Genomic DNA, 13,284 nt, shown 5'->3' with positions numbered 1-13,284 from the left:
GCATTGTGCCGATGGCCATCACATAATTCATTAGACAAGGATAGGTTCAGAAAGAATCCTGCTAGAGCTCTCATACTGTCTTCTAAGTTGGTCGACTATATGAAGAATTTGCCCCGCAGCTATCTGCCCCGACCATACAGCCATCACATGATGTGCGCTGAGGCATTTGTGAGTGCATATGTTTGTTTTTTATAGCTCACAGTATATGAGTGTTAAGTGTGTAACTGACATGCAGAAATGAGAGTAAAAACAATACAGAATCTATTAGGATCTGTCCAATACTTATGAAGCAACCCTGGCTGCTTTTACAAATTATACTGATATTTTTTAAGATGTATGTTTTTTTGTAAAAAAATTAAATAAAAAATGCCAGCAGAACAGACGTTAAGGACTTTTTTCACATTGCTTGGAAAATGTTGCAAAATCACACAATCAATGCATTTAGGTTACCACAGGTTTATTATTTGCACAATTAGAATAAAATCTACTCCAAGTCAAATGAACAGGAAGTGGATTTAAAGAGTTTAAAATGATGTCATAATAAGACTCTGATGTTCCTTCTAAAAACAAATTCTCATAATGCATCCATGCATACATTCTATTCACAAGTGGTCTGATAATCAGAAGAAACAATTGAAATTGAATTTTATAATCCAACAATCCAAATGGAATAGTCAACAAAATTATGCAACAACAAAATACAAACAACCTTCTACTAGCATGTGACCAAAAATACTTAGTACTGTGACTCGTTGATAATGGTGTGATCCTAAGACCAATCTATCAAATGTAGTGAATTGAAAAAAAATAACACACTGCAAGATCAAGTATAAACTTTTGCATCAGAGCATTTATTGTTATTGGGCAATTCCCCATGACATTGCACCCATATCAATTCACTGAATTTCAAACCTCAGTTCACTGAATTTCAAACCTATCTGTTATCAAATGTTTTCAAAGATGAACTCAACCAGTTTTGTGGTATATAAGTCCTTTTTAGAGTTTTCCTGCAATGCTTTTGAGACTGTAAACTTGCGTCATAAAGTGATAGATTATGTAACATTACAATTTCCTAATTACTCAACAAACAGCTAGAACAGGAAATATGTGCACTGATTCAACAGCTCAATGGAAAACTATGCAATAAAAAACATGACTGATGGCCATCCTATAATACTGTATGTCTATCCCTTACTTTGTCTTACAATGTGTTCATGTCCATATCTTTACAAAGTATAAAAAGACTTGTTTTGTCCTGCAAAAAGAGATTAAATCCATCATGTGGCTGCTTTCACAGGCTGCTTTTATGTTTGCGACACCTAACACGGGTGTAAACATGCCAGCAGACACTAAAACAGCCTTAAAAAAGAACAGCTTGGCTGCTAAGAAGCCTAGACCTCCTTTGGCTCTGTGCACTGCAGTGACCCCAGCCCAAGCTGACATGAAAGACTCATACAGTAGACTCCAGAGCTGGGAGGGAGGGGGGCGCAACTAAGGCAGAAAACAAGGAAGAAGTGTCAAAATGAAAGCCCATCTTGTTGGGAAAATCGTTTTGGCCAAAGATGAGAGCTACACATGCTCTGTAAGGATGAACACGTGTGGCACTTTCTGATTGAGTGTTTGCATCTGACAGAGGATGGGTCAGAAAATAGAAAATGGTCATTAAACAGTTAAGAAGCAGTGAAAGGCAAAGAACATCAAAATCTAGCCCAGCATACAGCAAAGGTTAAGCCTGTTAAACAACAGGAACTCAAACAAACAACATGGATTGAGGTTGGCATAATCTTAGAGATTACAAATCCAGGAAACTGAGTCAACAGACATGAGTCTGACCTAGTTTGGCTTGTTCTATCTGCCTTCTGCCTGGCTACCTGTTGTGAAATGACTATTGAGGACACTTACCGTAGGACATGAAATTCCCTGTGTGCACTCTTTGTGATGTATATGCAGGGCAGCAGGCTGAGAAAGGCTTGAAAAATTAAGACAGACTTTGTGGTTCGAGTGAGTTCAGAGAAGATGTTAATATCACTAATAATGTGTTTTAGGGATGGGCAGAGTTGCTAATTTATATCTTGCTATCGTTATCAAATGACAGTATATCAATTCTGAATAACATGTCTAAAAAATGATTATTTCTATGAACTGTCCCACTGTATTTATCATCCAAATGATTCAAAATGTAAAAGAAAACCCTTTTAGAATCAAGTTTGCTTGTTAATTGTTAACTTTATATTCATTCAGAATCATTTATTTTGATATACGAGTTCTGCGATCTGATGTAATCATTCTAATGCTATTCCAGTGAACGTGAGTCAACCATAGTGTTGACTTCTCAGAGCATCTCAGCACACCTTTTTTTGGAAATGATGTCTTTCCCGAATGCTGATGTAAGTGACAGGACAGAACAGGATTTCAATCAAGTCCGTTTCCCACTTTTGCCAGAGGGTGTTTTTTTTTTCTACAATAGTCTGATACCCATGAGGAAAACCCTGCAATATAGTTGAAACTCTCTGTAACACGGTTGATGAAATCTCAGGCTAACTTACTTTCAAATGCAAGATCATGCAAAAGAAGAGAGAACAAATATACAGACAGCCCAAGAGCAACACTCAATTGAAGTCTTTCGTGTAGCTAAGGGGCAGGTTTGGATCATACTAAAATCCTCTTATAGTACGTCATTGTAATCAGTATTATTGTTAACTTGGTAATTCTCATGAATGGTACATTCCCCACTGGTTCTAAAATCCACTATAATAACTCATGTTTATGTTTCTGCTGCATAACTCTCCCCCTTATATCGGCCCCTTGCGTCAGTCTCCAAATCTGTGGTGGATAGACCCTCCACTTTGTTCTGTGACTTCTTTCCCTGAGGATGGCAAGGTTGTCTTACAGAGTTTGCTGCATGAATTTCTTCAAACTACACATCTGAGGTTCTGCAGATCTAAACTTTACAACACATTTTTGGTGTAATTTGATGTGTGACTGTTTAAGTATGGCTCAAGGGCCAGGATGCTTTGATAAAACTGGAAATGTTTTCCACTGCACCAGAGAGACGAAGCAAACATATGGCAAGGCCTTCAGGGAATGTAAATGTCTGAAAAGTTTACATAAGCTGAAAAGTTGTTTGAATGGGAGCTTTAAATCCATTGAAACAGAGAATTTCTAACAGGAAGCTCCAGCGACCCCAATTTTAAGTATTGTACAATCCAAAAACAGATTCATTCTGTACTCATTTCAACACAATCCAAGTTGTGTGTGTGTGTGTGTGTGTGTGTGTGTGTGTGTGTGTGTGTGTGTGTGTGTTGGTTTGCATCTAATCTTTTTGTATACAGCTTGTGCATGCCTCAGTGAAATAAGGAGAGCTCTGAGGGGCCCATCAAGGGTGAGAAGGTGAGAAGAAAAATATGACTGAATGACAGACTGAAGAGAGGCAGCAGCACTCTACAGCAGCTCTGTACACGTGGCCTCCCAGCATCCCTGTGTACACACACACACACACACACACACACACACACACACACACACACACACACACACAGTCTGTCTTGATGCTCAGGCACACACTGACAAATGCAGCACAGCAAAAGAGAACAGCAAACGACAAATCTGCAGCCCTTTTAACTGTCAGTGTGAATTAGAATCTTTTAAGAGGAGGTTAAATGCTCTGGGTATGGAAAATAAATATTTGTAGCTGATGTTATCTGTTGTCTGTATTAAAAAGGGCGTGATGTTGCAAAATAGAGAAAGTCCCAAAATAAATGACAAGAAAAAGAAAAAGTACTTGAGCATAACGCTATTCTAAGAATTTTAGAGAATGCTTGGAGGGCCTCATTTCACCCTGGGCATGAAGCAACAGCATTTGTCTATTTGATGATCAGTTATATAACTCAGAGCTGGAGCCAAGCAACGTGATTGAGTCAAACTGTGTTCCAACTGTGCAGAAAATTCCCATAGAACAGTGAGGTGGGCTGGGTAATATACAGTGCAGTATATAGATGTGCTTGCTAGGGAAACTCACATGGTAGCCAGGCAGCCAAACATTTATCTGTTTTCATTCATACTTTGAGATAAACTCAACATTACACGGAAACCTGATATAAAGCAATTCAATGCAACAGCATGAGAAAACAGTATGTAATGCACAGTGCAGCTTCTTCACTTTTTATGGAAGTGAGAGGTGCAGTGTTCAGTACATTTATATCAAAGTTCTGATGAGTTTGTTGACATTATAGTGCACAGCTACTGTGGATTTTTCTAAAAGGGATACTTCACACATTGAAACATGAATCTGTATTGACATTGGGTCATATATGTAGTAGAAATGTTAAATGAATTTTGAAGTTGGTACCTTCTTGGCCAAGAAAAGGCAGAAAGTGTCTTTTTGGCTGATGTGGATGAAATACCAGAATGCACAGCACCGCAGGCCACTCCCACTAAGGTCCTCGATTTCAGAATCAGAAATACTTTATTAATCCCAGAGGGAAATTTGATCGTTACAGTTTCTCAAAAATGTACAATTAAGCAGTAGAAATTTAGTAATAAAAACATTTTACAGACATTTCAACACATAAGGCCATTTCCTCAACTGATTCAGAGATTTCTTCCAGAATTGGTATCTTGTAAATTCCTGGCAGAAAACAGACTCTATGTCTGTGTCCATAGGTAAACAGTTAGAGCATCGACACTACCAGTCCGCCCCAGCTCCATGTCCTTACTGCCGCCGACAGGCAGGCATCATGTCTCGGCTGCTGAAATGGCAGCGGCCGGCGGCGGCAATATAGCTGCGAGACGGTTGCTGCCGACAGGCCGGTCTTGAGTCGCGGTACCTTAACCACCCAAACTGACTACATGTACAGTTAATTAAAGCTGGAACATGTTGTGTTCCAAAAGCCAGTTTTTTCAGCCATACTGAGGTGTTGTGTGGTTTTTGAGAAGTATGGCTGTCATCCTTACCGTGTCAGTTGTGATGAGATTAAGGTCAGAATTTAACACCTTACTTTTTCTTTTTTATAATCTTTTTTTGTCCCTTTCAGCTCACCGCTGTTAAGCCGCTGCAGGTTCTTCCTGTTGCTGCAGTGATGGAAAATATTAACACCACATGAATGTCTCTTTTCACATAAAAAAAAAAAAACACAGACCCCCTCAGTTGAGAAATCAAAAGTAAAATGCACCTCGTGTGAAACTTTAAATATCAGCAAAGTACTTTGAGTTAGAGCTTCCACCTATGAGCGGAGCATACAGCTGCGGCTAGGCAGACTGATGTCAGCGGACAACCACATCCCCACAGTTGGCAAAGCACCATTTTGGAGTGTGCAAATTGTCAAAGGCCTGTGGATGGAAAAAAATCAAATACGATAACTACAGCCGCTTGCTAAAAGGGTGGCAACTGACTGCAGGCATGTCAACAGAGGGGACGGTCATGTTTCACTCAGACCTGTACGAAACAGAGAAAGCAACTAAACTGGATCTGCAGAAAAGTGCAAAAGCAACTGCATGAACCGGGTATCATTGGACAGTGAGTCTTTTTATAAATACACTCTTGTCTATGTGTTAAAGTGTAACACTGTCATTAATAAAACAAACACTGTCTTTCACTGAAAAAGCACTTAGAAGCTGTCTGCTGCCTCCACGAGATGTTTTCCGACCAAACTGGAGCAGCACTTCTTTAATAATAATTAAATCAAGTGACCATCATATCTAGTATTTCTTTTATTACCTTAATGACTTCTGGGTGTGGCTTTCATAAACACCGTTTGTAGGTTTCTACCACACCCACACACATGCTTTTATGTTTTCTTTGTGTGACTTGTATTTGTATCTCTGTGTGTGAATGAGAATGAATGAATAAGTTTAAAACACTGGTAAAAATTGTTTAATGTTGTTAAAATGGACTTAAAATGTTTTTTTTTTTTTAAATGCAAAATAATGAAATGTTAATCACGCGACAGTTTCAGACCACACTGGTGTAGAAGTGCAGCTCTTGTTGAAATAATAAATTATATCAAGATCATAAAGTCTTTGCATTTATTTGATTCATAAATCAAGAAACTGGTAAAAGTTGCTTTGCATTGTTAATATGGACTCCAAAAAGACTTCATAATTTATTTCATCTGATTGACTCATGAACTACAGCGATTCGTTGTGATATAGAAATGTATTGTTTGACAGCCCTAATTTAGAAATGTTCGTTTGGAATAAAGGACTTACTGATGGGCAATAAAGGGTAAATCTGTTATTTTCTGCAGGAAAAAAACTTACAGGGATTGTAAATCTCTTTTTCAAGAGTGTCCTGGCCAAGACAGGCAGCAGCACAATTGACAGACTTTCTGAGAAACAATGAGCAGCCATACAAATAAGATAAATACTTGAAAATGATCTTTAGTTGCTCCCCTTGTGTCATAATAACAAGATTTTATTTAGAAATGTGTCCACTTCATTAGAGGGGCATTCAAAGTGATAAACCTGACGCCAACATGTCTAATCTCGCAATAACCCAAGTGTTCTGTTTTCCTAAAGAACTGAATTATCTTCTTTAGGGAAAACAGAACACTTGGGTTATTGCCCCTCTCAGCTTGTCTGATGGTCCATGACGAGTGTGTCTCTTTTCCTCTTTGTTTCACATGTTCTCCCTGCATTGCCCTGTTGGAACCAGGAGAGCGTCAGTGGTATGCATCACAGGAACACGGTCTGAAACGTACACGCTCTTGGTGCATCTACCAGGAAATAGCTTACCGGTAAGTGCACTTCTCATTTACTTCTGGGCCTGAATAAATGTGTGTGAAGCCAATGCGGTTAACAAAAAAATAACGCGGTTGGCTGCGTGGTAAAAAACAATTGGTGTAAAAACATGTGCTGCTGGATAAGCCTGTGCAGAAAAGCCAGATAAAAGCTGCCATCTTTGAGCTTTTGAGAGCTTTAGTAATGGCCAATAACCCAATTTCAAGGAAAGAGGTTACCAAATAAGTACTCGTCAATGATGAGAAATAATTCCACTTCTCAATCTTAATAACGGCACGACATTTCAACAACAGTGTAACAGCAGGGAGATAACGGAAGCAGACATCCTTCTTCATCTTTGACTTGTTTACAAAGCAGCAGCCTGAGACAAACACATCACCAGCTCTTTAGAAGAACCGACTGACTGACTAACGTTATTGCTCCAATTTATTTAACCACCATCTTGTGATCTGCCCATTCAACTCCTGTTTGAAAAAGAAACAGGACGGGAATGAGCAAACAAATACTCCTTCTCTCATCGCTGTACTTGCACTCTATTCAGTTATCTGATAGTACTTCCAAACTGAAGTGAGGCGTGTCCAGCACACACTTCTGTCTCTCTCTCTCACTTCATGTTGCTGCACATGTTCAGGTCTCACTCACAGGACTTACTTCATCTCATACTAAACACCACCACACTGTATTCTCATGAAAGCACATACTGTGTTTTTTTTCCCCTGATGAATCATTTCCTGTGGGATGAGAAGATTTATGTAATTGCGATGTCTTTACAACAAGCGCAGCCTTATGGCACAATGTCATAAAAAACAAACCAGAAGGCGGAAAACGGACAAATTCTAAAGACTTTATAGGATACAAATTCCCAATGCAACTTCAATAATGTGTTTACTGTATAATTTTAAACAAACAGCTACTACGAGTATTTACTTTGCCCCCGAAAAATCGATCATATTATCTCCACTATTGCATCATGCTATGAAATCACCAGATCTACAATACTGAGAAAACACAAGATTGGAAATACTTTCATTGCAATAATGTTTCAAATTGATGATTTTCAACATCAGCACAACTAAATATCTCCACTTCCTTACACAACAGTACTTCTGTTCCCTCCTGACTCCTTGTAACCTCAACAGTCTTTGACCGACTCAAACCTCCTCCCCCCCGCATCTGCCTCCTCTGACAATAATCATCTAAATTAAGTGCTGTCTAACAGATTCTTTAATTTGCCTTAGCAGTCCTAAATTGTCATGCGATGCGGATGATTTGCAGGAATGTTTGCACTTGCTTTGTCTGCCTGTTGGAGATGATAAGCACCAGACGCCCTGCTGCCCTAAGGGTGCTAGCTCTTCCCTCTCAAAAAAAAAAGAAGAAAGAAATACAAACAGACAAAAACACCTGTGCACTCTTTTTTTTATATGAGACTTGTTTGTCTGTTATGCAAGAATCAAACAGGTGTGAACCAACTGCTTTCTTTTTCCAAACTGCAGTAAAAATGCAGACGACTGAAGAGCCCTGATGCATCAGCCTGCACTGGATCGGGAAGCAGCATGTTTTTATTTGGTTAGCAGAGCCACAGTGCAAAAAGTAAAGCACCCTGGTTTATATTTATAAAGGGGGAAATTATTCTGTGCCTCCTTTTGAGATCGTAGTTTGGTCAGTATCAGTCAACACCTCTTCTTCAGGGCTTTTTAGTCATTATATGAATTAGAGAGGCTATGCATGTATACAGTTTTAGAAATAGCCGTGGTATATAACTATAGTGAATGTTGTTTATGAACAAGTTGCATTACAAATGTGTGGTTTCTGGTATCATGTGGTTCAGAATATCTGACAGATATTTTTCTCATACAGCTTTTGATTCTAGCAAAGACGACGTAAACGACCAAAGAAAGTCAGTTATCTCAGAAGTAGAAGCAAACACTACAATCCGCCAGTGTCAGAAGAGTGGAAAAAAAAAAAAAGAGTGAGATGAAGTCATTCCATGTGTCCTACCTTGCGAAGCTGGAGACAGAGAAAGCCGCCATGGCTGCTGCTGAGGGGAGCCCATCATCACCTCTCTGAATCCCAGAAGACTCTCCATACCTGCTCCCCCTGGCCCAGCTTTCCCCAACCAGAGGCAGGTTCGAGAATGGGCCAAAGGGCTTCTGGTCTTGAAGACCTGCTGTGGAGGAAACACTGGCTCTGTAGTGGTAGCCAGGACCTGCACCGACACCCATAGGCGAGGACATGGGGAGTGGACTCATGCTGCTCTGTAGACACTGTGACTGACAGTAACCAGCGCCTTCCTGCTTCTCCTGTTTGATCACACCAGGAGTACGGATGTGTATGAATGAGTCATCCGGATCTTTCTCTTCCTTGATCATGACGCTTGTAAGAAGCGACACAGGGGGTTGCTGTTGATGATGAAGCTGTTGCTGGTGCTGTAGAAGTTGGTGTTGTTGTTGTTGATGCTGCTGCTGATGGTGCATTGGGTGGTGCTGCTGGTCCCTACCGTTCACGTTGGTACAGTTAACTCCGTTACCTATGAGAGACTTAGTTTCGCTGATAGGACCACCACCAGCCCGGCTGTCATGAAGGATGGTATCCAAGTGCGCCACCTCTGAATCCAACTCGAAATCACTGATCTCTGGCAGAGAACTAGGAAGGTCCAGGTCATGCCATATCTCGGTATCCTCGATTAGGCGACTGCTGTTTCCATCCAAATCACACAGACCAGCACCTGTAGGTCCGCCGTAAGTTTCCAAGTCTTTATCCAGGGAGAAATTCCCCTCCTGTTTGATGTGCGGGGAAAAAAGGTCGGGCAGAGGGAGGTTTCCCAGCACAGAGGTGTCCGAGGTGTTGATGACAGAGGTGGACGTCCGGTCCAGATCGGAGATGCTCCGTTTCAGAAACGACAAGTTGTCCTCCAAGTTGAATACACCAATATCCTGTTGGTGCTGATGCTTCTGCATTTTGATCATTTTACCCTCCTTCATATCTGACCCTTCACCGAGGATATGATGCTGCGGGGACTCAAAGAGGCCTCCAAGATCAGCCTGGTCTTTGGTTCCTCCTTGTAGTTTTGGGGCAACTGAGGACTGGGGCAGTGATCCTGAGCCCGGCAGGTGGATTGAAGATTGGAGCAGTGAACTAGCCGTGTCACCTGTGCTTCTGCCTATTCCCTCTCCCGTCTCCCCAAATGTCAGGCTGTCGTCTCGATTACCGTTGCGCTTTGGTCCATCCTGATCCATTTCTCTATCCTGACAGGACAGTGAGCGTGTGTCAAAGAGAGCACACCACAAAGACAGAGAGAGAAAAGAGACAAGGCATTAAAAACAGAGCTGATGCTGGATTGGATGGTGAATATGCGGTAACAAGTCCTGAAAGTCAACATCAAATTCTTTTCAATAATATCGATCTTTCACAGTACTGTGTCTCTGGAAACATCTGCAATAAAAAATGGTGTTCAAAGTCAAAGTCAAAGTCAACTTTATTGTCAATTTCAAAATATGCCAGACATACAGTGGAATCGAAATTTTGTTTGTCTCCGTCCCGCGGTGCAATACAACCAAAATAAGGTAAAATAAGATAAGGTAAAAATAGATAAATAAAATGAGGTAAAAATAAGATAAATAATATTTACAGTAATAAATTCTAAATTGTGCAAAAGGTATAAATTCTAAATTGTGCAAAAGGTATAAATTCTAAATTGTGCAAAAGGTAGTAAATCAAATACAATAAAATTTGAAGAAAAAGTGAACTTGTGCAGTATGTGCAATGTGCAGTAAACTGAGTGTACAGAGTTTTTAGTCCAGAGTTCTTGGTGGAAAACGGGAGGGGGTTCGCATATAAAGCACTGCTTGCGTCTACCACTGTGCCTCTGCCCCCGCCATTTATGTTTTTTTTTTTTCTTTTTTGAGAATGACAGCAGCTGTATCAAACAGGTCATCTCCCCCTCTCACACCCACACTGGAAGAATATGGCAGTGGCACAAATGCTCCAAATCCAGAGATAATAAAGAGGCCATTACATAACATAGCATACATGTCTACATACATGTCTACATACATGGCTATAATCTTCATGTTATTTGTTTGAACTGTGCCCTCTACTCAGAGCAAGACATACCCAGGCACAAATTGTGTTACAGGCAGTGCAACCGACAGTCCCTCATACAGCTAAGCATGTGTGCAGCAACATACATCTGTTGAAAGAGATTAACCCACAATGGGCCTCCGGGCATATGCAGTAGTCACCAGTAACTGTCGATCCCATTCTGCAAGGGAGAGCAAATTGTGGTCTGACTCAAAACTTCGTTTAAAAGATTGGAAATTCAACAAAACCTAATAAGGTGGAATTGATTGAATTGAAATGAAATTGAAACATTTGGAGAGCAGTTTTGCTTTCCAAAGGGCAGCTTCATGCATTCCTTGAGGGTTTCGCAGCCCACAAATAATCTGTTGATCAAAGACAGCGGGGCAGAAATGAAGAGCTGAAGCTGTCACTCGCGCCAAGTACGTGCGTCTAAATATTACAAATACGTTCTCAGCGCATTACGCACTTTGGATTCATTCAATGTCGTCTGAAAATGTCATTTTGAAATAACGCATTGACCCTGTGATTTGTCGGATCGATGAAGCCAGCCGATCGACCATATTCTAGTGTTTAACTGAAGCCGTGGTAGTGACACTGTTCCTAGAAGACACTCCCCCATACAGCACAGGGCAGACAGGCTACACTGAGCTGTATGGTGCGGTTCACGATCACTTCCCCCCCCTGCAAAATGTACTGTGACGTCTGTTACAAGTTTTTATTTCAATGTTAGCGCTTTCTGTTGTTTTAAGAATATTGTTTTGGCCCTGGATGTAACAACAACCTGCAGGACAGACGGCTCTGGGATGTACCCAACCGTGCGCTCACTAATGCAAAGAACATTTGTTACTGATTCAGTCAAAATTAGAGCATGTTGAAGTGTAGAAAAGTTTTGGCTCTGCCGTCTTGTTTTACTGTGTTCCGCTCATCACTACATCATTATTAGTGCAACCTGTTGGCTAAGAAGGGACATTGCACTGATCGCCCGCCTACAGACGGACGGAGAGGCTGTACAGCAGCCTTTTACAGTTTAAGTTTTAGCCGTGTTTTCTATTTCTAACAGGCACATTTGGCGTGTCCTTTGAGCCTTAGCGGCGACATTGTCAATATGTTAATATGTCAAACGGTGTAGGGGGGGCTGTCAATGCGCCGGAGACGCTCGTCGTCGGCCTTCCTCGGTGGCACGTCCAGTTTACAGTCTTGCTTTTAATGTTGTTGTTTTTTGTTTTTTTTACAGCATCATAACTAAATGACAACTTGTTAAATCAAAAAGTAAGACCGCACCTGTGGTGAAAGAAGGATGCGACGCACCGGTTAGGTCATCTCCTGCCGGTCCAGGTTAGAGAAAAAAAAAAAAATATGAGAAATAACGCAATGTCCAAACAGTCAAGCACTCCAATAAAAGACTTTCCTTGCGAGAATGATGCGTGGTGAAACGCCAGCTGGATTTGTTGCTGTCTCTCCCTCCGTTTGGCAGGAAAACATCGTCCGAAATATCTACTGTTTTCTCACTTCAGACAACGCCGTCGCTGACATATCTGGAGCTGCCGAGTTCCACCGTGAGCGCCGATCTGTCGGTAACTTTTAACGCACGTCACCAGCAGACAGGGGGGAAAAAAAAAAAAAGTCACCTGTAGATCTGTTGTCCAAAGACTTTTTCCAATAAATCCGCCATGAATCGACAAATCTGCAGCGCACAAGTCCGCTTCTGCGCCGTTAAACCCGTGAGTATTTGTAAAGTTATATAAGACGGCCGTGTTGCCCTGGTGCACTCAACTGCAAACTCAGGCAGAGCATGGCGGACAGTTTGTGAAACGGTGACAAGCTGCATGTTGTAGAGAACAGCGCATCCGCCCCTCCCTTTCAAAATAATAGCTTTGTTTTTTGGGTGTTTTTTTTTTTCCCCCCCCACAATGTTCACATTTCATTTTGTTCAGTTTTTCCATACGGGAAAGTGAAAGGTCGGCGCTCGTGCGTGGCAGGCGAATGCAAAGTATTGATCAATTGTGACAAAACACATGTTAAAAACAAAGTGCACATTCAGTTCTGGTTTTGACTGTGAAACTGTGAAGCTTTTATTGTAGGATATACTCGCACGGCTTATTGTCACATTCTGTCCGTCTGTGTGAGCTTGACACAGCTGTTAGTTTGACACTTGCCGGTGAACGCCCCTCTCTCCCTACTGAAACTCTCTGCTGGGGAATCTGTCAAAACGTGTCTTCGTCGGCCATCGTTAACCCCCAGGCACGGAGGGAGAGAGTGAGGAGCCATTATTGGCTGTAACCCAGCCTACTGTATGTTCTGCTATGCCTACACAACGCCAAACGCCAAGGACGGATATTGGCTACAGTTGTCATCTGGGGGACAGTTTGAGGGGTCACAGAAGGTTGTCAGCAAGGGAAGAAAGTCTGTTTTCCCATGTAATCAGGATTAGACGTTTAGAATCATAGCTTTCATGCTTCAGTGCCT

At 41.3% G+C, this 13,284-nt stretch overlaps 1 protein-coding gene across 2 annotated transcripts in view; it reads right to left on the bottom strand.

Moving 5' to 3' along the window:
- LOC109995642 (glucocorticoid receptor) overlaps positions 1 to 12,606 on the bottom strand; it is a 63,671-nt gene extending 51,065 nt beyond the window's left edge. For both annotated transcript variants that reach the window (XM_020649437.3, XM_065963117.1), the window contains exons 1-2: positions 12,100 to 12,606; positions 8,737 to 9,983 (exon numbers count right to left, since the gene is read on the bottom strand). In XM_020649437.3, coding sequence (XP_020505093.3) covers positions 8,737 to 9,974 — 1,238 coding nt within the window. In that variant the 5' untranslated portion in view covers positions 9,975 to 9,983; positions 12,100 to 12,606. The remainder of the gene's footprint in view (positions 1 to 8,736; positions 9,984 to 12,099) is intronic.
- Positions 12,607 to 13,284: the final 678 nt, after the last annotated feature.

This window comes from Labrus bergylta, chromosome 14 (assembly GCF_963930695.1).
Source record: "Labrus bergylta chromosome 14, fLabBer1.1, whole genome shotgun sequence".
NCBI lineage: Eukaryota > Metazoa > Chordata > Actinopteri > Labriformes > Labridae > Labrus > Labrus bergylta.
This window is presented reverse-complemented; position numbering and strand designations above follow the sequence as displayed.